At 38.2% G+C, this 24,880-nt stretch overlaps 1 protein-coding gene across 1 annotated transcript in view; it reads left to right on the forward strand.

Moving 5' to 3' along the window:
• TMX4 (thioredoxin related transmembrane protein 4) overlaps window positions 1-24,880 on the forward strand; it is a 52,063-nt gene that overhangs the window by 20,275 nt on the left and 6,908 nt on the right. Inside the window, exons 3-6 of the mRNA XM_072800104.1 lie at window positions 2,815-2,860; window positions 4,467-4,595; window positions 7,988-8,033; window positions 17,465-17,566. Coding sequence (XP_072656205.1) covers window positions 2,815-2,860; window positions 4,467-4,595; window positions 7,988-8,033; window positions 17,465-17,566 — 323 coding nt within the window. The remainder of the gene's footprint in view (window positions 1-2,814; window positions 2,861-4,466; window positions 4,596-7,987; window positions 8,034-17,464; window positions 17,567-24,880) is intronic.

Below are 24,880 nucleotides of genomic sequence, written 5' to 3' on the forward strand. Positions count from 1 at the left end.
ACTATCTGTCACTGTGGTCAAACACTGTATTCTATGTGCTTTATAAATATAAAATAATTTAATACTAAAAAATACTGAGATAGAAATTATATGCCCATTTATGAGAAAACTCATGGTTCATATTTACTGTCCCAGATAAAAACTAAGATGCAGAAATGGGGTTTGACTTTAGGCAAGCTGGCCTGTGAATCTGGAAATATTGTTACATATACTGTATAAGTTAATATGTTTTATGAAATACATTTTCTGTTTATTTACTTTTAATTTATTGCCATGGCCGATAATGGCCAAGAACATACGAAGGATTTAAAAACTTTTTAAGATTGATTTATGTATTTATTTAGAGAGAGCTTGAGCAAGGGGTGAGGCAGAGGGAGGGGGAGAAAGAATCTCAAGCGGATTCTGAGCTTCACTCGGGGCTTGATCTCACCACCTGGAGATCACGACCTGAGCCAAAATCAAGAATCGGCTACATAACTGACTGAGCCACCCAAGCACCTTGAACAAATGAAGGATTTTAAAGACCATGTTAAAAATACTGCCTTAAGTGATGTTTAAATTTATTAGAAATCCTATTTAATCTGATAAAAATAAAACCCAGGTAGAAATTTGAAGAAGTGATGGGATGCTAATTGTACACTCCATTTTTTTCTAAGATATATTTATTTATTTATTTATTTATTTGAGAAAGAGAGAGTGCATGCACACAAGTGGGAGGGGTAGAGGGAGAGGGAGAGAGAGAAAACCTCCAGCAGAATCCACACTAAGTTCAAAGCCTGATGTGGGGCTCTATCTCACAACCCCAAGATTGTAACCTGAGCCAAAATCAAGATGCTTAGCTGACTGTGCCACTCAGGTATCCTTGTGCATTCTATTTTAAAAGAGCATGTAAGTAAAGCATAATTCCCTAACACTGTAACTCTCCTTATATAAAATTTGGCATGGTCATAAAAATCTGTAGCTAAGTAAGAAGTGAGATATGAAACTTTTTATAAAAAAGATTCTATTTATTTATTCATGAGAGACACATAAAGAGAGGCAGAGACACAGGCAGAGGGAGAAGCAGGCTCCAGAAGGGAGCCCGATATGGGACTTGATCCCGAATCATGGGATCATGCCCTGAGCCAAAGGCAGATGCTCAACCGCTGAGCCACCCAGGCCTCCCTGAAACTTTTTATAGTAAGCAAGACATGTAATAATTTTTCAAGTCTTTAGGATCACCAGTACTTTTTCCCTTGGCAGTTTAGATTTGGAAATACACTAAAATATGCCTTTGTTCCTTGGTAGAGTGGTTCCAAGCTTGTGAGAGGTGAGAATACCCTGTAGACAGAGATGCTTATTCCAATCCTCAACTGACTTCTCAGGTCACTTTTGTTTTTGTTCCTGCCAGTACAATCTTTAAAAAAATATAAATCATAAATGTATGAAGTTTAGGTTTCTTTTTGTAACATTGACTTTTACTGCCTGCAGAATACTGTGTTTGCTTTTAGGTGCCATAGGGATGTCTTAGAGTTACTTAGTTGGATATGAAAAAAATTAGAGAACCCTTCTTTGGGAAGACTCATCATCAATCAATAAATTATTTTGCTGAATATAGATTTAGTTTATAAAATGAGTATAAGCAAATATCCCTTGTTATTAAAAATAAACCTTCAATATCTCAAACTGCAAGTTATCCCAGAGCTGTAAAACGAGCCACTTTATTTAAATAAGGATTTGATGTCATCCAGATAGTCCTGCAGTGGGAAAGGCAGAAGTGATGTGGAATGTGAAAATGATATATCTGCCATTTTATCATGTGGGCCAGGAAGATCCTTCAACTTTCCTTCTCTTTATCAGAACTGGTACTCACACAAATATTATCGATTTAAAAATAAAGAGCAGGGATCTGTTCTTTACCCTTAGTGTCATGCAGGTTTTTGTTGCATGTCCCTTTCCTTGATACCACCCATCCCTTTCTGGCCATGATCATTTGATTACATTATCTCCCTCTGCCACTAGGCTATAACTTCTGTGAAAATAAAGACTGCATGTTTTTGCTTATTTATGTGTCTTGAGCCATTATCACAGTCCCTGGAACAAAGAAGTTGCTTAGTAAATAAATATTTGATACGTGACTAAGGGCTTTATTTATCTTTATCTTCACATGTACCTAGCATAACATTTGATATGTGGTTATTGTTCACTAAAGGTTTGCTAAGACAAATTTAAAAAAAAATCTGTATAATGTACATTGAATTCCTGGACAGAAATAACAAGTTTTATAATTATGCAAAGATTATACGTGATCCATCTTATGTCATATTCTTTATTCTTTCTTAACCTGACATAATGATACCTATAATTTACTGAGTCCTTTAATTTGTGCTAAACACCTAACATACAGATTTAACCTAACTTCAGAACAATTCAATCAGACTTTAGTACCCCTTTTACAGAAAGATTGATTTATTTAAGGTCACAAAGCTGGTAACTAGAGAATATAGTATTTAACCCAGATTGCATGACTCTACAACCTATCCCTTCAGCTACCATACTATTCCAAGCAATGCACAAGCCAAAAAACTTTAGTGTAATGTATCAAAGATAAGTAAATTGTATGTCAGTGACCAGGAAGTGGTTAGGCAAATAAAAACGGATAAAAATATGATTTCTTTAAGTAAAAAAAAAAAAGGTAAATGATTAAATAATTGGAATGATTTTAATAGTGTGACTATGAAAACAAGCTCAAGGCTGCTTATTCTTACAACATAAGTTAGCTGCTTGGGGTAGTCTGAGTTTCACTTTTAACTTTTTTGTTTATGCCTCTTGTAGGTTTGAGTGGCCGCTTCTTTGTCACTACTCTCCCAGCATTTTTTCAGTAAGTGTAAATAATCTTCTGATTAGAAACTTAGAAACATTAGAAAAGATTTGAAAGCAGTAAACGTGTATGAGGAATTCTAAGTTGTTTTCCATAACCATTGCTCATTCAGCTTAATGTTTGAAGAGAAAAAGGCTGATGTGCATTGAATGATAGCTGGTAGAAGAGAGGGGTGCCCAGAGTACCCCAGGGGAAAGGCACCTAATATCAGACAGTAGGAGGGGGCAGGGAGAGTCAGAGGAAGATTTCTCCAATGATATGAAAGGTAGAAATTGGATTAGGCAGACAGAACAGAGAAGGCCTTTCCAGATACAGCAGCTATCATGGAAAAGCCTGAGAGAAAATGAGATACCTTCTGAGGACTATAACTGCTTCTGGCCCATTGGGTGCAATTGGATCATCCTGAGTGATAAGGCTAGAGAGGCTCAGATAGTGACAGGGGAAAAGAGAGGGGTCGATACATTGGGACATGGTGACTAGTTAGCCATAAGGAAGGAAGGGCCTGTGATGACTATCAGTGGGCCATGTAGAACTCATAAAAGCTACTGAAGAGGCATTAGAATAAGATGCAGTTTGGAAGATAGAGACCAGAATGGAGAAGATAGTGTGAAGTGCCTCTATTAATTCCAAATGGAGAAGTTTAGGTAATAGTTTGAATTCAGGATCTAAAGCTCAGAAGAAAGATCTAGACTAGAGACACATATTGTGGAGTCCTCAGCATCATGGCAGATAAAAATTGCAGTATATCTAGAGAGAACATATATAGTAGGACAAGAAATAGGTCAAGGATAGGAGATGGGTTGGCCAGCATTAGGACATCTACAGATGAGGACAGGGAGTAAGGAACTGAGCAGGGGTGGTCAGAGTAATTAGAAGAAGCCAAGAGCTCAAGTCATAAAAGCCAGTGGAAAGGAGGAAGGAAGAGACGTTCAGTAGTGGACAGTGCTGGTGACAGACAAGGAGAAATGATAGAAAAGTGCTGTATGGATCTGGCGTTGCAGAGTCATTGGAGACCCCCAATGTGAGCCGTTTCTATGGAGCCAGGGCAACAGAACCACCAATCACATGAGTGCTGAATGAGTAATACTTAGGGAGAAAATGGCCAGTGCAGAATCTTCCCTCAGGAAGCTGGACAATGGCAAGAAAGCCAGAGAAAGACTGAGGGACCTGTGAAAATACAAGGTGTTCTGTTAATTTTGAAGAGAGGGCCTTGAATGACCTAAGTTCGGAAAAGTGGATACAATTTTTTAAAGCTTGATAAAAATTATTATTTTGCCATTGTAAGAGAAAAATTGAAACAATTGATAGCAAAAATAATAAAAAAGTAACTTGGTAGATTAGACACTGCTGAGAACTTTGCTTATGGTCCCAAATTGTACGGTGATAAAATAGAATGCGTAATGCTTGCTGTTTGGGAATTTCTCATCTTTAATACATTAATATTTATGCCTACCTATAATTTTTTTCTTCTTTGAGCCAAGTTAAAATTCAAAGTGGAGTTCACATGTAAAACTAGTAGTTGTTTTGATTTTTATTATCTGTAGCCCTTGTTATTTTAATGGATTTATTTACTGTGTGGTTTTTTTTTTTTTTTTTTAATTTATAGTGCAAAGGATGGGATATTTCGCCGTTACCGTGGCCCAGGAGTCTATGAAGACCTGCAGAATTATATTTTAGAGAAGAAATGGCAATCAGTGGAGCCTCTGACTGGCTGGAAATCCCCTGCTTCTCTGACGTAACTTGTTATTTTTCTTATGACAAGATGTTATTTATAAAATAGGAAGTATTAAGTTGACAACCTTGAAAATCTACATTTTTCTTCAAATTCAGTTCTGATTACCCAGACTACATCAGACCATGCTTGGCCAATGTTGTGTTTCTGGTTTTATGACCCACATGTTTCAACCAGTTGCTAGCATACTGGGAATTAATTATCCAACTTCAGGTGGGTTACAAAAACCTTCTCTGTGACTTTTCCACTAAGCCACATCAACTGTTTCCTCTTTACAAAATATAATATTAAATATCGCTTACCATTCTTTGTTCTGTTTAAATTATTGGTAATAGAGAAGAGTTAACTCTTCCCTGAATTATAATTTATTGAAGGAATTGCTGTTGTATCTATATGGAAAATAAAACATGGTGTCTTTAGCTGACTATGGGAGCACTGCTGGGGGTAACTTTTGTCCATGATGGCAAACTGTATAATTCTTGGTGAAGTAGATAAGCTCAAACCATACTTTTTCCATAGTTGGCTTTAATTTTGGATGAATTGTCATAATTGTAGTTAATTTTACATTAGTATATAAATTGAATCAAATCATTCAATATATCAGGAGTAAATCATTTAGTACAATTTATATAATACCCAGGAAATACAGAGCTTACTCTAAAAGCAGTTCACCTCTGGCATTTCATTCTACAAATATTTGAGCACTGATTTTTATGCCAGACGCTGTTCTAGGTGCTAGATATTCAACAGTGAGGAAGACAGAGTTGATCCCTCTGCTCTCCATAGGTAACTTAAGGTAAGACAGATTAAGAAAAAAACTAGAGATATAAAGAATCCTAGTCTAGATAACGCTATTAAAAACAAACAAATCTTTACTAAGACAGGGACTGACTGTGGGGCATGGGCCTCCATCGGATGAGAGGTGGAGTAGCAGAGAGAGCTGAAGGATAGGATGACCTAGCTGGGTAAAGGGCATGGAGAGGAATATTCCCAACAGTGGGTATAGCATGGCCATAGGCCCCAATTTGGAAAGAGTTTGTGGTACTGAGGAGCAGAAAGATGGCCAAGGTTGAGCAGAGAGAAAGGGGAGAGAAGTGGTATATGCTAAGAAAGAGAGGCAGGCAGGAGCCAGCCAGATCATATAGGTCTATGGCCTCAGTTTGAAACTTGTACATATCGATGTGTACAATTAGAAGATGGCTCTTAGGAAGAGAGGTTGGAAAGGGTACAAATGGATGAGATGAGACAGTTAGAAGAGTGTTGTAGTGTCTAGCCTAAGGATTATATTAGTACCTAGCAGGGTTGTGGTAGTGGGAATTGAGAGAATTTGAAATATGCTTTGAAGGTAGACTTGGTTAAGATGCAGGAGAGGGAAGAGTCACAAAAAATCTCCTGGGTTTCTGCCTTAAGTACTTGGTGGGTCTTGGTATCAGTTACTGATTTGAACAAGGGGAAAGCAAGGGCTCAGTGTTAGACATGGTAACTTTGAGATTCAGACTTCCTTCTAGAGCTGTCAGGTTGGATGTCTGGTGATTGGTCTCCATGGAGAATTCAGGAACACAGATACAAAGCATGTAGATGGTATTCAAACCTTAGAAGGGATGGAATCACCTAGAGAGGGGGAAAAAGATAAAAGTGCTTGGGACCGCCAGGAGATACCCCAAAGTTAAGAAGATGGGTAAGGAAGGAGTCAGGAAAAGGAAACTGAATGAGTACCAATGAGGCAGGAGGACCATCAGGGGTATGATAGTTTCCTAGAAGCTAAGCAAAGGATACTCAAGAAAGGGAGTAGTCTCTTGTGCCCCATGTGACCAAGAGGTGAAGGAAAATCGAGTCTGAGACATGGATGTTGATTGAAGCAATGCAAGGTCATCATGGCCTAATCACAAGTAGTGATAGTACAGTAGTGAGGACAGAAGCCAGATTTGGATGGTTAAAGGTCCCGTGAAGAAGAAACAGTAAGCGTAGATACTCCTTGGAAAAGTTTGTGAAGCTGGAGAGCCATATGAAGTCCACAGATGTACTTTTTAAAAGATAAGAGAGGGTAAAACATGTTTTCATGCAGAAGAAAATGATCTTGCAGAAAGGGAGAAATTGCTAATGCAGGGAAAGGGATGGCAGAAAGAACCAAGTCATTGACAAGACCAAAGAGATGGGATCCGTGGACAAGTGGAAGAATTAGACTGTGGTAGGGCAGTGATACTTTCTCTGTTGTAACAGGAGGAGATGGATCAGGTGTCCACCAGGCTCAGATTTGGTGGTGGGGAGATAAGAGAGATCACATAATGCCTTCTGATTTTGCAGTGACATACAAGGAGTACTGTTAGCTGAGCATGCACAGGAAAGGGAGGGTGCAGAAGGTCTGAAGAGAGGGAAAAGATATGAGCTATCATCTCAAGTAGAGCCTAAAACAATGCAGTCTTGACTGCTCCCTGAGGTTTGTGCCTGGGAAAGGAGAACAGTCAGCTGGCCATGTGGTTTTCCCCGGACACATACCCAGCTACCCAGGGAGGCTTGAATGTGTTTCTAACAGAGGAATGGAAATGAAGAGTGTGGAATCTAAGCTTTATGTGAATGGAAGTGAATCCAGGAGAGGACAACATATTGCAAAAAGTGGAGGGGGAGATCCCTATGACCTGAGTTTTGTTTTTGCTCTTCTCTTCTCTCTCTTCTCTCCTCTCCTCTCCTCTCCTCTCCTCTCCTCTCCTCTCCTCTCCTCTCCTCTCCTCTCCTCTCCTCTCCTCTCCTCTCCTCTCCTCTTCTCTTCTCTTCTCTTCTCTCTCTTCCTCTTCCTCTTCCTCTTCCTCTTCCTCTTCCTCTCTCTTTCTCTTTCTCTTTCTCTTTCTCTTTCTCTTTCTCTTTTTCTCTTTCTCTTCTCTCTCTTCTTTCTTCCCTTCCCTTCCCTTCCCTTCCCTTCCCTTCCCTTCCCTTCCCTTCCCTTCTCTTCCCTTTTCCCTTTCCTTTCCTTTCCTTTCCTTTCCTTTCCTTTCCTTTCCTTTCCTTTCCTTTCCTTTCCTTTCCTTTCCTTTCCTTTCCTTTCCTTTCCCCTTCCCTTCCCTTCCCTTCCCTTCCCTTCCCTTCCCTTCCCTTCCCTTCCCTTCCCTTCCCTTTCCCTTTCCTTTCCTTTCCTTTCCTTTCCTTTCCTTTCCTTTCCTTTCCTTTCCTTTCCTTTCCTCTTTTTTCTTTTTTCTTTTTTCTTTTTTCTTTTCTAAGTAGGCTCCACACCCAGTGTGAAGCCCAACACAGGGTTTGAGCTCATGGCTGTGACACTGAGACCTGAGCTGAGATCAAGAGTTGGACACTTAACCAACTGAGCCACCCACACCTGCCTTGTTTTTTCATAATATATATCACCAGTGTTGGTTCTTCTCTTCATTTATTCACTTTTCTTTTAGGATGTCTGGAATGGCTGGTCTTTTTAGCATCTCTGGCAAGATATGGGTGAGTAATCTTAAATATACTTTTTGTGATTATCTTTGCAGAGAGATTTTTAAAGAGTTAAAATGTAGCTTCTACAGGAAGTAGAAGGAAAGTAAACACTAATACTTTTATAATTTCACTTTTTAAAAAAAAGATTTTATTTTGAGGGGGGAAGAGAGAGAGAGAGAGAGAGAGAGAGAGAGAGAAAGTGCATGAGCAGGGGGAGGAGCAGAGGGAGAGGGAGAAGCAGACTGCCCACTGAGTAGGGAACCCGACAAGGGACTCAATCCCAGGACCCTGGGATCATGACCTGAGTCAAAGGCAGACCTTAACTGACTGGGCCACCAAGGTGCCCCTATCTTTTCTCCTCAAGCAGCACAACTGCTCTCTTGCGGGGTCCCCGATAGAAATGTGTTGTTGTGTAGAAGGTCATAAATTGAAGAAAGACTGTAACCACAGTGTCATTCATATTTTCTTAGATCAGTGATGAATCCCTTTATCTAAGCTGAAAGGGCTTTTGTGGTTTTACTTCATCTTATTTTCCCATTGTCATAATCTCCCTATAGGTCAAAGATTATCTAAGCCTGAAAGTGATTCTCTGTGTCAGGGATCAGCAAACTATAGCTTCGGGGCTGGCCACCTGTTTTTATAAGTAAAGTTTCATTGGAACACAGACATGTTCATTCATTACCTATTATCTAGGACTGCTTTCATGCTATAGTAGTAGAGTTGAATAGTTGTGACTGAGATCCTATGACCCACCAGCCTAAAATATTCGCTCTCTGGTCCCTTAAGGAAGTTTGAGAATCCCTACTATAAGCACTGAGTCATTTCAGTGAGTTAGAACTGTTATTTAGGTTAAAATGTTGAACAATTATGTAATCTTGAATGTGTTACATAATCTTTTACTTCCTTTATGTGTAGGGTGGGCTAAATTCTGCCAAATTTAACCAACTTGCTGTGGAATTAAATATATATCCTTAAAGTATTTAAAAAAAATCTTTAGAAGTTGAGTCCTTATAATTGTCCTTTCAAAGCTATGATTCTAAGTCATGATGTCATATTTAGAACTTAATATTCAAGGAGTTCATGTTTCACTTGCAGTACAAATTATATGGTCATATATATTGGAAAAATTAAGGCAACATTCATCTAGATTTACCAAAACATCAGAGGGCTCTGAAATCCAACAATGCCATACAGAAGTCTGATCTTTCTGTTGCCAAAGAACAAAGCCGAGCACATGTCCACCTTTCCATTTACTCAAAATGTTTAATGTAGTAACATCAGAATGAATTAACACACGAGCTGTTTCTCATGCTTCTTCTGTTTCTCATGCACATTGATATGTGTTTGGGGAAATTTAAGAACAATCTTTTGTGTCCCAGTTTTTAATATTTTCTGCCTTGTGAGATATACTACTAACCAGGATTTTTTAACAATAGAAACTAAATTTGTCCCCTACTTTCAGTATTTCTTGGGCACTTGTGTATGGTATTAAACAATAACTGGGATTTTCCCTCTCTCCAGATAACATGAGTTTTATATGGTTTTCTTCAACTATTTTCATAACACTGATGAGAAGTTTATTTATGGTTTGAGAATTATGAATTGCCAGTTGGGAATTGAGAATAAGAATTTTACCCTTTGCAGTTTGTTGACACTAAAGGTTGACAGAGTTATATGTTCTAATAGCCATATCAGAACCTTGTAGCCTTATAATGTTTACTTCAACAGGATAATCATAACAGACTGATGTCAGGGATCATAAGAGCAAGATCTTGGCATAGAACCTATAAGAAGTGCAGATCAAGAGATGAATTTGTTTAGTGGCTTAAGAAGAGCTTAGATAGAAGTTGGTCATGACTTTCATGCATTGTTAGAGAGGTATATTTTCAAATATAGTATCTGGGGAGAAAATAATTGCTTTGTCCTCATAACGACATTTTGTGTTTAGATAAACGGGAGTTTAGATAAAGAGTTACAGTTTTTCATTTTATCATGCAAATAATTACAATGTGTGCCACTTGTCCTGTCAAGGCCAGGAGTGGATGTTTTATCTTTATACACACAGTGCTCAAGCCTTGGGCAGCACACAGATTCTGTGCGTATGCATCAGACTGCAAAGAAAGGGCAACTTGGAGAATAAAATATGACCCATCTCTGAACAACCAATGAAGATGTTCTTCCTTTTTTTTTTTTTAAGATTTTATTTATTTATTTGAGCAGGAGAGAGAGAGTGAGAGAGAGAGAGAGAGAGAGAGAGAGAGCGCGCGAGAGCACAAGTATGAGTGGAGGGAGAGGGAGAAGCAGACTCCCTGCTCAGCAGGGAGCCTGATGCAGGACCTGATCCCAGGACCCCAGGATCATGACCTAAGCTGAAGGCAGACTCTTAACTGACTGAGCCACCCAGGTGCCCCTATGAAGATGTTCTTAGTGATTAGAAAGTAGAGTAGATATGATATTTATATACACATATATACTTAGAATGTCTTTCCAGATATTTAAAAAGGTAACAAAAGAAGATAGTTTTATAGGATAAATTGTTAAATTTGACAATCAGTTACATTTTACATTCTATAAAGTCACTTTTTTTTAAAAGATTTTATTTATTTATGAGAGAGAGAGAGAGAAGCAGAGACACAGGCAGAGGGAGAAGCAGTCTCCATGCAGGGAGCCTGATGTGGGACTTGATCCCAGGACTCTAGGATCATGCCCTGGGCCAAAGGCAGGTGCTAAACCACTGAGCCACCCAGGGATCCTCTATAAAGTCACTTTTATCTGGTATTAATACCATATTTTTTTCTTTTTGGTCAGTTTTTGCCTGAAATGTTTTTCCACTTTCAACCTTTTTATAGTTGGTTTTTTTTTTTTTTTTTTGTATGTGGGTTTGTTGTTGTTGTTGTTGTTGTTTTTAAAAGATTTTATCCATCCATAAGAGACACACAGAGAGAGGCAGAGACATAGACATAGGGGGAAGCAGACTCCCTGTGGGGAGCCTGATGCAGGAGGATCCCAGGACTCCGGGATCACTACCTGAGCTAAAGGCAGATGCTCAACCACTGAGCCACCCGGGTGCCCCAGTTGTTATGTTTTAAATGAGTCTTATGAAAAGCATATAGCCAGAAGTAATTCTTTTGAATGATAAAGTTGGTCCATTTATATTTATTGGTGTCACTAATGTATTTGCTCTGACTGTAGAGTGTGTGTGTGTGTGTGTGTGTAGTGGAGAGTAACATGACTAAAAGAACATAAGTGGTAGGTTTTAGATTATTTTGATTATTTTGATCTCTCCATGTGTGTGTATTCATTACCTTAAAAATCTGTGCTAGAAATTTGGCATCACCCTCTGTATCAGCAACTAGCTTCCCCAAGCCTCTTGACAACTTGTGTAGTTGCTTCTTTTCTTAGAGACAAGTTTCCAGCTTTCCATGAAATCTCTGGGAAGGGCTCTCCGAACCTGTTTCTACAATCTAGCCCTTGTCCTCTTATTCACAGAGCACGTGATTTCCAGCCTGATGAGACTCAATCCTTGGCTGGCTGGCAGGTTCTCACTTCAGCCTTGAGGTGTAGTCTTGCCTGGTTGTACCCAAAGAACCGCTTAGTGAGTGGGTCCTCCTAGCTGCCCACCCAGCTCACTCACCTTATTTAGCCAGCCCTTCTTTCTTGCCCAAGATCCTTTCATCAATGTGGAATGTGTAATTGTGGGGAACATAATCTGTTTATAAGACACATTTAGACAATATAAAATTATAGTGCAGCTGTATTAACAGTGAACAGAAAAAATATATAGCATGTGGTGAGAGAGAGAGAGAGAGAGAGAGAGAGACAGAAAGAGAAAGAAAGAGACAAAGAAAGAAAGAAAAGGAGAAAGAACATGGCTAGAACTAAATGAGTATAAGGTTTCCAAGAAGGAAAGACACAGAGTGGCTAATGCCAGTGAGGCAAGGATATTGATGCCCATCCACAATCTCTTTTATCCTACTGAGACTTTGTGGATGCATAGACAGATAGAAGTCAGTGTTTCTTCAGCAACAGTCTCCCCTGGTTGGGTAGCTGGTTAAATATAATATTTCTGTAGGGAAAATTGCATGTTATTAAGTGGGTGAAAAGATGACAAAACAGTATGTGTAATGTTATGTTCTTGTGGAGTTTGTATGTGTATACAGGAATATGCCTGGAAGGAGATTAATCAGATGTCAACAATAGCTATCTCTGATCCTGAAATTATGGCTGATTTAAAAAAAAATTCTTTTCTCTGTATTAATTTTTTTTCTATAATGAAAGAGATAAAATAAAAACAAGAGCAGTATCTATAAGATGAGAGCCTACTGAGCTCATCTTAAAGTCCTTGAGTTTCTGCTTTAGGAATGAAGCCAGCTTACTCAATCTGGCATTCTGGAAACAAGAGCTTGTCCTCAGGATGTCAGAATTGCTTGTTGAGGAGACACCCACACAGCTGAGTTCCCATGAACTCAGGGGTTTTGTTGTGTTCTGCATTTGGCTTCCTTAATTCTATGCCAACCTCCCATATGTTCTTGCTTGATTAAATCCTTAAGGTGGAGAAGTTCCTTGAGTAGTGTTACAAGCCAGATCTGTGAGCTTTCGACTATCACCTGGAATCTGAGGGATCCTTAGTAGGTAATTTATACCACAGTGTGGGGGAAGGGTGGATAATCTCAAATATTCTCTCCACCACTAAAATTCAGATTGTCTTCCCAATGTAGTTGTGATGGTATCCACCTATGTATTTTAATTTTTATATAGACTCATAGAAGTCACTGACACATCTGCTATAACACCTATCCTCATAAATAGTCTTGACATTTGCCTACCTCATACGAATCACTGGTGCCTGGAAGATGTACAACTCAAGGAATTTCTTAAAGAGTGGATAGACATCTTCTAGATACGGAATTGGTACTAATTTTATATTTATAGTGGCAATGTAAAATTTCTTTGAAATTCAGCTTAAAAAATTACTCAATGAAAAATGTCAATAATCTAAAGGATAGTACAGGTGCCATGAAAGCAATGCACAGGAGATTGAACTTGGGAGGTACTGTCACTGAGTGTGGTGCCGCAGTCAGGGTTAGGAATCCTGGGGCTGACATGTTGTCTGTGGCACATGAGTGGAGAGACTTTCCAGTCTTTCTGTCTTCTCATCTCTTTTCACAGTTGGTTACAGTGGTGTAGGGAGGTATTATCTTTCATTCTTCCAGAGAGAAAGCTCATTGTTCTCCACCCTGTGTGTGTATATCTGAACCTATGAGTTTTCCCTGCTATAAACTGTTGTCACTAGAACACTTTGAGTGCTTAGCATAATCAGTATTTGATAACTGTTTGTTGTTAGTTGTATTCATTAATCATTGTTGTCATCAATAAGTAAAACTACTTATTACCTCTCACTAGTCAATATGGAATGCTTTATCTTTTTATTCCTTTTTTTTAATCCAGGCTGATAGCAGGACTAAAATAGGGTTTTATGGCAGTTGTACAATGTGTATTTTTGCTAACTAGGTTTATCATCTGAATGCATTTCAATATTACTTGATTTTGTGAATTTGTGCTGCTCGCTGAGCTAATATAGTATGGGGGAACTGCCCTCACCTTGGTGCCACTGTTGTCATGCAACAAGGTGGACAGTAAGGTAGGCAGCATCTGTGGGAAGACAGTCTGGATGATGGAGAAGATTAAAGGCTTTATAAATACCTCACAATGAGAATTAAAGCCCATAGGTGTTTAGACTGGAGGATAACAAGAGTGTGTTTTTTCAAAATGGAAATACTTTTTAAAAACATTAATGAGAGTATAATTAACAAACAGTGCTATATTAGTTTCAAGAGTACAAGATAGTGACTCAGCAATTCTCTACATTACTCAGTGCTCATCGTAATAAGCATACTCTTCATCTCCATCACCTATTTCACCTATCCCCTCACCCAACTCTGCTCTGATGACCATTAGTTTGTTTTTAACAGTTAAAATCAATCAAATAGATTTTTGGATCAATAGATCCAAAAAGAATCTATTATGATGAAAGAAGGGGCTAGTCTGTTTTTTGGTTTATTTCCTTTTTTTCTGTTTGTTTCTTAGATTTTACATGAGTGAAATCATATATTTGTCTTTGATTAATTTATTTCACTTAGCATTAAATACTCCATACACATTGTTGCAAATGGCAAGATTTCATTTTTTATGGCTAATATTCCATTGCACACATATACCACATCTTCTTTATCCATTCATCTGTCGATAAACACTTCATTTCCTTCCATAATTTGGCTATTATCAATAATGCTGCAATAAACATAAGGTGCATACATCTTTTCCAATTAGTGTTTCCATATTCTTTGGGTAAATACTCAGTAGTGAAATTACTGGATCACATGGTATTTACATTTTTAACTTTTTGAGGAACCTCCATACTGTTTTCCATGGTAGCTGTACCAATTTACATTCCCACCAACAGTGCATAAGGTTTCCTTTCTTTCCACGTCCCCGCCAACACTTAAGAGTATATTTTAAAACTTCTGAAATGTCCCCCTGTGTTTTAGATGGTAGCATCTCTCCTCACTGTTTTGAGGGGTTTTCTTTGTAAAATTATCTAGAACCATATTACAGTGAGATAGCACACACCCACAGAATACCTCTCTTAATGCCTACAAGGGGCTGCAAGGTTGTGTCTTGTTACAAGTGTTGAAAAGGTAAAACATCGAATGTGAACTAAACCCTTGGCCATTACTAGAGATAGCCTTTCTGAGCTACTTCCACACAGGGAAGATGTTTTGAGGATTCTGATCTGTGTTTGAAAGAGATATTGGATTTGTCCCAAAACGCCTCAGAGTATATCCTGTGATATTGGCAGAATCTAATCACAGCCTCTCTCAACAAGGCTGTGCGGCACTGGGCTGACTGAGTGGGTGCCCTTGGACAGCACTGAATCTGCCCTGTAGTAGTTCAGCTCTCGGAGTACTGAGCTGTCTGGAGAGATTCTACCGGTGATCCATGGAGGCCTTGGCCTTGCTCCATTCCTTAAATTCATCTGACCACTGGGTAATTCTACTGTAATGGTGTCTTCATTTAGTCTCTCATTCAAATCTGTATGTAGCCAAACACTAGCTCTAATTCCATTATCTATGAATCAGTTATTACTTAAAAACATATATACGGCAAAACTTCAAGTACTTAATGCCACAAATCCCAACAATCTTAAGGTGTTCTAAAACCATTGTGGACTCAGACAAAATAAACAGATAAAGATTTATGTCTACAGTTGTGAAAACACAACTTGGTTAAGGAGGCTTTAGTATTAATTAACTAGAAGACCACAAGATGGTGAGGTTTCTCTAAGAGGCTCAAATACATCCTTTAAAGAATAAGTTGATATGAGAAAATTGAAGTAGAACTTGCTACAGTAAGAGGATATTTTGAATGCGCTAAGTGTGTGACTCAGAATGCAGTGACTCAAGAGCAAATAACTTAGTGAATTCCAGAAAATAACTTAGAAAATTTCTTGAGGGTTACTTTAATCATTTATTTTGCTGAAAGGGCATAAGATACTATCCAGAAGGACTTATAACTGGACATGATTCATTCCAGCAATTAATGGATATTACTTATAAAGCAAGTTCCAGAATACAGGCCTCTATGGGTCAGCACAAAGTTAGACTGGCTTTCCATATCTTTTAATTCCTTGGCACATTTCAGAGTTTAATCCTTAGGGTGGCACTGAGTAATCAAGAGAAGCATAAACTATGACTACATAGAGTTTTCTAAAGTAGAGAACTGTATGACACATTTTAGAACTTAAATTGAACAGAGTTTGAATGAAGCAATCTTTGGATATCCCAAATGCCTCTTTGCCTGCTGGGCTGCAGAATGTTAGATTATTCTTAATAAACTATTGCCCTGGCTAAAGGCAGAATGTTGAACAATGCCATCACCAGAGGACAATAATAGTTTTACAAGTCATGAGTTGTTTGTATTTCCTATGAATAATTGAAGGATCTGCTAGTATCTTTTTTTTTAATTCAATAAATATTTATCGAACACCTTGCAATATAAGTATGTAAAGTACTTGTTGAGTCTAGATCTGTCCTTTCTACTGAATAAGAAATTGGAGAGAGGAGATCTCAGATTATTCTAGACCATTAACAAGCTGTTTTGTTTGTTGGTTTATCATTCAGAATTAAGCCAGAATAAAATATACTATTGTATTGACATTTATAAACTAGAAACCAATGGGAGATATTTGAGTAATTTGGATTTTGAGAAATACTAAATTAAAATAGAAGCTAGGAGTCATTTTCATCCACCTAATCACTTATAGGCAAGTCATTCAGTTGTTATCTCTGCTTGCTGGTGGCACTTAGCTTGGAGCCATTTCATCATATGCCCAGTAAATGCTTGGATTATAGTTAACGATTTTGGTTTTGGAACTGTAAGATCACTAAGCCATCATGGTGAAGCATGGTTTCAGCAAGTCTACATTTAAATGGGCCTTGACTCCAAACTTGCATGATTTAACATGTAAACAATTATTAGCAAAAATGGTTATCTCTTCACCCATTTTTTAAAGTGTTTGACATCAAATAGAGTCTCAGGGAACAGGAAGCATGAAGGGATGTACGCTCTACTCAAAGACTGATGGAATTTCATTTATTTATAATGAAATAACTAGAAAAACTTTCTTCTAATATTTTCAGTTTTGTAGGAAAGTTATTGAATATGAGTGGGATAGAGTAATGGTCTGATTAGGAAAAGGAAGTATGAAGAATTTTTTTTTATTTTTCATTTCATTTGATTAATTGATCTATTAATTAATTAATTAATTTATTTTTTTATATTAATTTATTTTAAGGGAAAAGGGGTGGGGGTGGAGAGGGGCAGGGGGAGAGAATCAGAAGCAGGCTCCATGCATGGAGCCTGACATGAGGCTCCATCTCACAACCCTGAGTTCATGACCTAAGCTAAAATCAAGAGTCAGACACTTAACCAGCTGAGTTACCCAGGTGCCCTTGTATGGAGATATTTTAAACGTTTGATATTCTGTAAGTAGTAATTTAGTTCCACTTAAAAATTGACAAAGGCCCAAGAAGTTTAATTTTTTATGGGTGCCACATGAGGAGTAAAAATTGAGGTATATGGAATTATTAGGGAGAATGACCAAAAAGAATCTATTATGATGAAAGAAGGGGCTAGGAAAACAATTCTGCCAGAGTTCTCCCAGATCATGAACAAAGGTATGTAGGTCTTACTAGATATGACCTTGATTATTACTCTCCAGTACTCAGCATTGTAAGACTTGTTCTTGAAGAATCGAATAAATGTAGACTGGTGAACTTTGTGGGAGCTCATATGTACAGAAACATTGTACAAACTTGAGTTCTAGCTAAGAGGGAGATTCAAACATGTTTTGTAATAAGTAATTTTTTTTCTTCTGATTACAGCATCTTCACAACTATTTCACAGTGACCCTTGGAATTCCTGCTTGGTGTTCTTACATCTTTTTCGTCATGGCCACCTTGATTTTTGGCCTTTTTATGGGTCTGGTAAGAGAGAATGCCATTTTCCCCTTTGACGTTACATGGGTTTTTTTTTTTTTTTTTTTTTTTTTTTTTTTGTAAAACTAGAAAGCAGCCAAGAAAGAAAAGATGCATAAACAAATATCATTTTGTGTATAATCTAAGCAGTTACTTTTTTGATACTACTCTTAGTGGTAATTTGAGATATAATATTCCTTAAACTTTTATCTCCTAATCCTAACCTTAAATATCCTGAAGGTGTGTGCAGGTATATAGTCTGTATATCTAGAATATAGGCAGTAATGAAAGAAGAATTGGAGACCTTACATGAATTTCTAATTTTCAATACAACCAAGTCAGCTGTAATTTCACACATTGCCTACTTGACTGGAACACTGGTGATAAGGCCAGTCCTGTGAATTTGTTCCTTGAGTGAACAAGATGATTTTTCTTGTTCATATCCTCCAATTGAACCCCTAATCCTGACCAGCTGCTTATACAAACACTCTGGATATCCTAAGGTGAATTTTCTAAGATAATGTAGATAAAGAAACACAGTCATGGGAAAAAAAAATAAGATGCAAAGCACATTACTATGTCTTCTTTAGGTTTGAAAATTAGTATGTAGTAAGTATCTGTGCGTTTTTTTCCCTAGATGTTTTAGGTGAGAATTGAAATAATAAATTTATTTACCTAACTATATAGTATTTTGACAATGTTTTACTCTTTTACATAGTTTTTTAATCTTTCTTTTTATCCACACTTAATCAGTTTGATTGAGCTTTAAACTCTAAGAAGTTCTTAAAAGCCATTGTGCTATTTATTAATCACATAGCTCCTAAACACTGTGTGAAAGAAATTTCATATAAAAAGGACATTTTAGATAAGATTATTTTAAAGTCTATCCTTACATTGTATAATGCATTTCAGCTCTTTAGCAAGTTCTTTTTAAAAATAAACGTAAAATGTTAGCAATTGCTTTTATGTATATTGATATATAACTTGTAATGACAAAGCTATACTCCAAGAAGCCAAGGAGGCTTGATTTTATTTTGCTGCAAATATACTTACCTTATACTATGCCATTTGAGATCTGACTGCTGGTGTTAACTTCACAGATGGGGGCGGGGGGGACATTCAGATTTGTCAATCATTAGGTTACATTAATCTTACTGCTAACCAACATGTCCCTGACGGTCTGGCCTAAAAGGATTGGACTTTGGATATAAATTTGACTGGATATAAATTTGCTTCTCCCATCTACTGTCTAGTGCTAGATTTTTCCAGCAGTATATTTTAGAGCCACATGAGTGAGGCTTTTGTAAGGGGAACACCATGAAATCCTAGGTGATTCTCAAGTGGAGTTATGGAGAATGTAGGTTGAGTGTGAGCCTATTGGAAGAGCACTGGAAACTCATCTCAGCATAAAGAGTTTTTGAATTTTATCTTTGAAGTTAACTTTAAGTTCAAGAAATCAGATCAGGTATGCATATACCCTAAATTCATATGGAAACTTATATTCAAATCATCAGTCCAGGAAGGTTATCAAGGTTTGGCCTGAAGAAGAGAGTTGAGTCTAGACTGACTGTTCAGGAGACTGGCAAGATAGAGGTCCTCAGCTCTGGTTTCACAAACTTACCTAGATAACTTTCAAAACATCCTGAACACCTATAAATTCAACTTGAAATGTAAAGAGAGAACAGCTGGAATGCTAGAGACAAAGGTTTTTGCTTCTAACAAGGTAGGAAGGTGAAAAAAATTAAAGAAATAAAATGGGTGGGGGGAGCTGTGACTGCAGGGCTAAGGGGGAGCTGCAAAAGCCTCCAGGGCACAAAAGCCCAGCCCTGGACAAGCAGGAACTTTAAAAATCCACGCCTGCGTTTTCCCTGACAGAAAAGTGCTTAGCAGGGAAATCGGGCAGAATTGCAGAAGGGGCAGTGAAGCATCAAGATTCCTGGAGTCACTATAAGACTGGGGTGCCTGGGACAAAGCTCACCGCAAACTGCAGTCCCGTTTCGCTAAAGGGCTGGAGCACCGCAGCCCTTTGGGGCATTTGGGAGAAGCCTGCTGCTTACCCTAGAGCCTGGCAACAGATGGAAGTGGCTGTCCTCCATTCCCTTCAGGAGAGGCGGTCCCTGGGAGCACGGATCCAGCAGCAGGGCCCTGGATCCAAGGACACTGAAGTGGACAAAGCTGGCTATCCTCCATTCCCCCTGGAACAGGCGGAAGCAGGGAAAGCACAAGAAAGCAAGAACTCCCCTGCTGCTGGGCACCAGACAAGCTGTGCATGTCAGTGCACCCGTCCCCAGGAGCACCTAGGCCAGTGTGGACTGGGAGACTGCGGTTAGTTACTATGGGAAGCTCGACTGCAGAGCTGGACATCTGGCTGCCACCATTTTTTTTTTTCCCTCTTTGTTTCACCTTGCACCTACCTTTGAAAGGCAGGGCCTCTAGGGAACAAAGACCTCACAGGATAAACAGCTCATACTGAGCCCAGCACCTGGCAAGAGGCGGGACATCTCCACTCAAGCAGAGACACCTGAGAATAAGTGCAGCAGACCCCTCCCCCAGAACTGCTGGAAGAACAAGGGAAAAGCAAGTTTACTGAATAAGCAGCACTGGAAAGCTCCAGGACTGAGGGAAAAGAGTATATAGAACTACAGGGTCCTTTTTCTTTTTTCTTTTTCCATTATAACTCTTTATATCACACTAAAATTTTTCAATATATTTTATTTTCCCACATTGACTACAATATTTTACCAGCTCTTCTTTTTTAAGTTTTTTTTTCCTTTTTGACTTTAATATTTTACAATTATATGTCTTAGATATATTTTTCCCTTCTGGATTCCCTTCAACGTTTTCAATTTAATTTTTGTAGATATACAAGATACAGGTTTTTGTTTTTTGTTTTTTCTGTCTCGTTTTGTTTTGCAATGGTGGAAATTAGTACTTTCTAACACACGACCAAAATATACCCAGAACCAAGGGAACACCAAGTTGGTTCATTCTGTGAGATTATATTCTCTCTTCCTTCCCATTCTGCCCTCCTCTTTTATCTTGTTTATGTTTTTGTGGTTGCTGTTGGGTCTTTATATAAGTATTACTGGTTTATATAAATTTGGGATTGAGCATCTTTGAACATATAGAACAAAATACACTCAGAACCAAGAGGATCACCCTATATGTCCCCTCAGGGGGACCACATTCCCTCTCCACTACCATTTCCTTACCACGACCATTCCCCCTACCACCTTTTTTCCTTTCTTTTTTTTTTTCTTTGTTTTTTTGTTTTAGTTTTTAAATTTTTACTACTTTGTTTTAAAATTTGTTTTTCACTTTAGTGGTCCTTTTGTTTTATTTTGTTCTGTTCTTTATTTTCTTTTACTTTCTGGTCTCTTACCTCTTTGTAATCATCTAGGGTGTATTTTACTTAGGCTGTGCTTGATTTTTTTTTTTTTTTTTGATTCAGCCTGCTCATACAGCCACTCTGCACTGGACAAAATGACTAGAAGGAAGAATTCACCACAAATGAAAGAACTGGAAACCATACTTTCTGCCACAGAGTTACAGGATTTGGATTTCAATATGATGTCAGAAATTCAATTCAGAAGTACAATTATAAAGTTCATGATTCTGGGGGAAAAAATAGCATAAAGGACTCTACTGCAGAATTGAGATCTAATCAGGCCAAAATTAAAAATAGTTTAACTGAGATGCAATCCAAACTAGATGCTCTAACTGCTAGGATTAATGAGGTGGAAGAGAGAGTGAGTGATATAGAAGACAAGTTGATAGAAAGGAAGGAAGCTGAGGAAAGAAGAGAAAAAACAAGACCCCATGAGGAAAGGCTTAGGGAAATAAATGATAGCTTGAGAAGGAAGAATAAATGTCTAATTGGGATTCCAGAAGAGGCTGAAGGAGAGGGAGGACCACAAAGTATATTTGAACAAATCACAGCTGAGAACTTCCCAAATCTGGGGAAGGAAACAGGCATTGAGATCCAAGAGATAGAGAGGACCCCTCCAAAATCAATAAAAACCATTCAGTACCTTGACATTTAATAGTGAAACTTGCAAATTTCAAAGCTAAAGAGAAAATTCTTAAAGCAGCAAGAGACAAAAGATTCTTAATTTATATGAGGAGAAATATCAGATTAACAGCAGACCCCTCCACAGAGACCTGGCAGGCAAGAAAAGGCTGGCTATATTCAGGTTACTAAATGAGAAGAACATGCACTCAAGAATACTTTATCCAGTAAGGCTGTCACTGTGAATAGAAGGAGAGATAAAGAGCTTCCAACATAGGCAGAAACTGAAAGAACATGTGACCACCAAACCAGCTCTGCAAGAAATATTAAGGGTCACCCTGTAAAAGAAAAAGGGAGCCCAAAGAAACAATCCATGAAAACAGGGACTGTACAGGTAATACAATGACACTAAATTCATATCTTTCAGTAGTTACACTGAATGTGAATGGGCTAAATGATCCCATCAAAAGAGGCAGGGTATCGGACTAGATAAAAAAGCAAGATCCATCTATATGTTGTCTACAAAAGAGTCATTTTAGACCTGAAGACACCTCCAGCCTAAAAATGAAATGGTAGACAGACAGACTATTAACTGATGGAGCCACCCAGGTGCCCCAGACCTGTTTCTCTTTCCCATTCAAATGGTCCTCAAGAGAAAACTGGGGTAGCAATCCTCATATCAAATAGATTAGAGTTCATATTAAAGACTGTAATAAGAGATGAAGAGGGACACTATAGCATACTTAAAGGGTCTATCTAACAAGAAGACCTAACAGTCATGAATATTTATGCCCCTCATGTGGGAGCCACCAAGTATATCCATCTATTTATAACCAAAGTAAAGAGATACTTAGATGATAATACACTAATAGTAGGAGACTTCAATATGGCACTCTCAGCGAATGACAGATTTTTAAAGCAGAACATCACCAAAGAAACAAGGGCTTTGAATGATACACTGGACCAAATAGATTTCACAGAACATTCCATCCGAATGCAACTGAATACACATTCTTCTCAAGTGCACATGGAACTTTCTCTAGAATAGACCACATACTGGGTCCCAAATTAGGTCTCAACCAATACCAAAAGATTGGGATTGTCCCTTGCATATATTCAGACCACAATGCTTTGAAACGAGAACTCAATCACAAGAAAAAATTTGATTCTAGACTGTTAAAGTGATTAAGTGATATACAATATTATTCCTTTATAAGAAGTTGGGAGGATAACTTTATTTAACAAAATGATAATAATTTCAAAGCAGTAATCATAATTTTTTGGTAATACATTTCCATAAAGTACCAAACACATATCTCTGGTTCCTTTTCTACATTGTAGAAAAGGATTCCTTTTCCAACTGTAATATATGTTAAAAGAAGCACACAACAGCTAGAATTTTTGCCTTCAGGGAGGTCTGCAGATGTGCATTTCAGTGTTCTGTGTCACCCTGGCCATTAACTGAGGGCTGGCTGAGAGGAGAGCCCAGGCATGCAGTTATGTGAAGCTTGGTCCTGGTGTCTCTGGAAGTTCTTCCCTCTATGAATCTTTATGGAGTTTAACTTATACAGTGGCCAGAAGGAACACAATGTTTTCCATAGAGAAGTGATTTTCTGATGAAGTTACTGTTTCCCATAAACCTGATTATGATGTTTCCTACTTTTTTCCTAATTTTAAAAGATGGGAAGTCAAAACGAGGCTGTTAGTTTAGATTTTTATTTGTTTTCTTGACTGAGCCTCATGATGACTGAAATACTTTACTAAATGTTATTTTTCACATGTAAACAAAGGGCTCAGTTTTCAAGTATGTATTTTGCATTTTAGACCAGTATGGGAAAGACCAGTAAGTGAGTAGTCTATATATGCAATCATTTTGGCAGTGTTGCTGTCCGCCATCAGTGACTGTGCTGTGAAAGATGGGAGACTGCAAAGCTCTAGGCAAGCAGAAAAGCAGTGGAAAACATTGGCAGTGATATTATGTCTCTATTATCTGTCTCCATTTCAGTTGGTATATATAGTCACTGTCTAAATTTTGATACTTGGGTAGATTATTTTTCTGTGTGTTGTTCACTACTGTCTAGCATAGAGCTTCCCCCAAAGGAGGGTCTCTAATATAGGAGGTATAGATTTCATTCTGTGAAAGATGGTAAATCTGCTTGCTTTCCTCATTCAGTTGCATACTCTCTCTACCTACCTGGTACAGATGAAACCAGAAAATATAACCCTGGAAGGAAAGAGGAGGAGGATAGCACCATTCTCCTATAGACTTGGTGGGGTTTTTTTGTAATTTTATGTAAATTCAGTGTACCAACAAATAATAGAACACCCAGTATAGACTGTTTTTATTATTTTTAATTTTTATTATTTTTTGAAGATTTTATTTATTTGAGAGAGTGAGAGTGAGCACAGCAGGGGGAGGGGCAGAGGGAAAAGGAGAAGCAGGCTCCCCACTGAGCAGGGTGTCCAATGCAGGACTCAATCCCAGGACCCCAGGATTGTGACCTGAGCCAAAGGCAGACAATTAACTGATGCAGCCACCCAGGCGCCCCAGACCTGTTTTTAAAAAGTGCCATTCTTAGTGGCTCAGAAAGTGGCTCATTCCAAGGGAATGGTTCTCTAGACCAGAAAATAATTCTTGAAGTAAGAGAATCTGGGAGAATAAGAGCTTCTGAGCACTAAGGCTACATGATGGAATTGTGTACTGTTAAACATAAAATAGACCTTGAAGATAGGTTAGCCCAAATCCATCCTTTTGAGAGACTGCAAGTGAGAAAGCAACTAAGTAACTTGTCCAGGGTCACACAGAGGCAAGGCTGAGGCTGTCCTTTAAGTGTTTTCTAGGCCCTCTATACCCAGCCCTCTAGCTGGCCCAGGTATATCACAGGTGGTACTTACTCCCTCCCAGGCTTCGTTGTAAATGCCAGGATTTCTTGTCACTGGTGAATGTTTCTTCTTTCCCTTCCCTAATTATGTCAAGACCAAAATTTAACCCTACAATTAGAATTAAGAAAGGAAAAAGAAAACAGGTAACAAAAAATTATGTCCCACAAATAGCTAATAAGCATGGAACTGTCACATTAAAATGTAATTTTTCTGTTGGTAAATTGAACACCAATAAAAAATAAATTAAAAAAAATAAAATGTAATTTATCAACTTCAGGCTTTTCAGATGGAAATGTTTTCCTCTTTACTGTTCAAATCAATTTAATGGTTGGGAGCTTTTTCCTCCCCAGCCCACAGAGCTTCATGCATTCCATGGCCCTACCACATGGATGTCCACAATCCCGGCATTCAGGGCTTTCTCTCCATCCAGG

The sequence above is a fragment of the Canis lupus genome, chromosome 26 (assembly GCF_048164855.1).
Source record: "Canis lupus baileyi chromosome 26, mCanLup2.hap1, whole genome shotgun sequence".
In the NCBI taxonomy this organism is placed as follows: domain Eukaryota; kingdom Metazoa; phylum Chordata; class Mammalia; order Carnivora; family Canidae; genus Canis; species Canis lupus.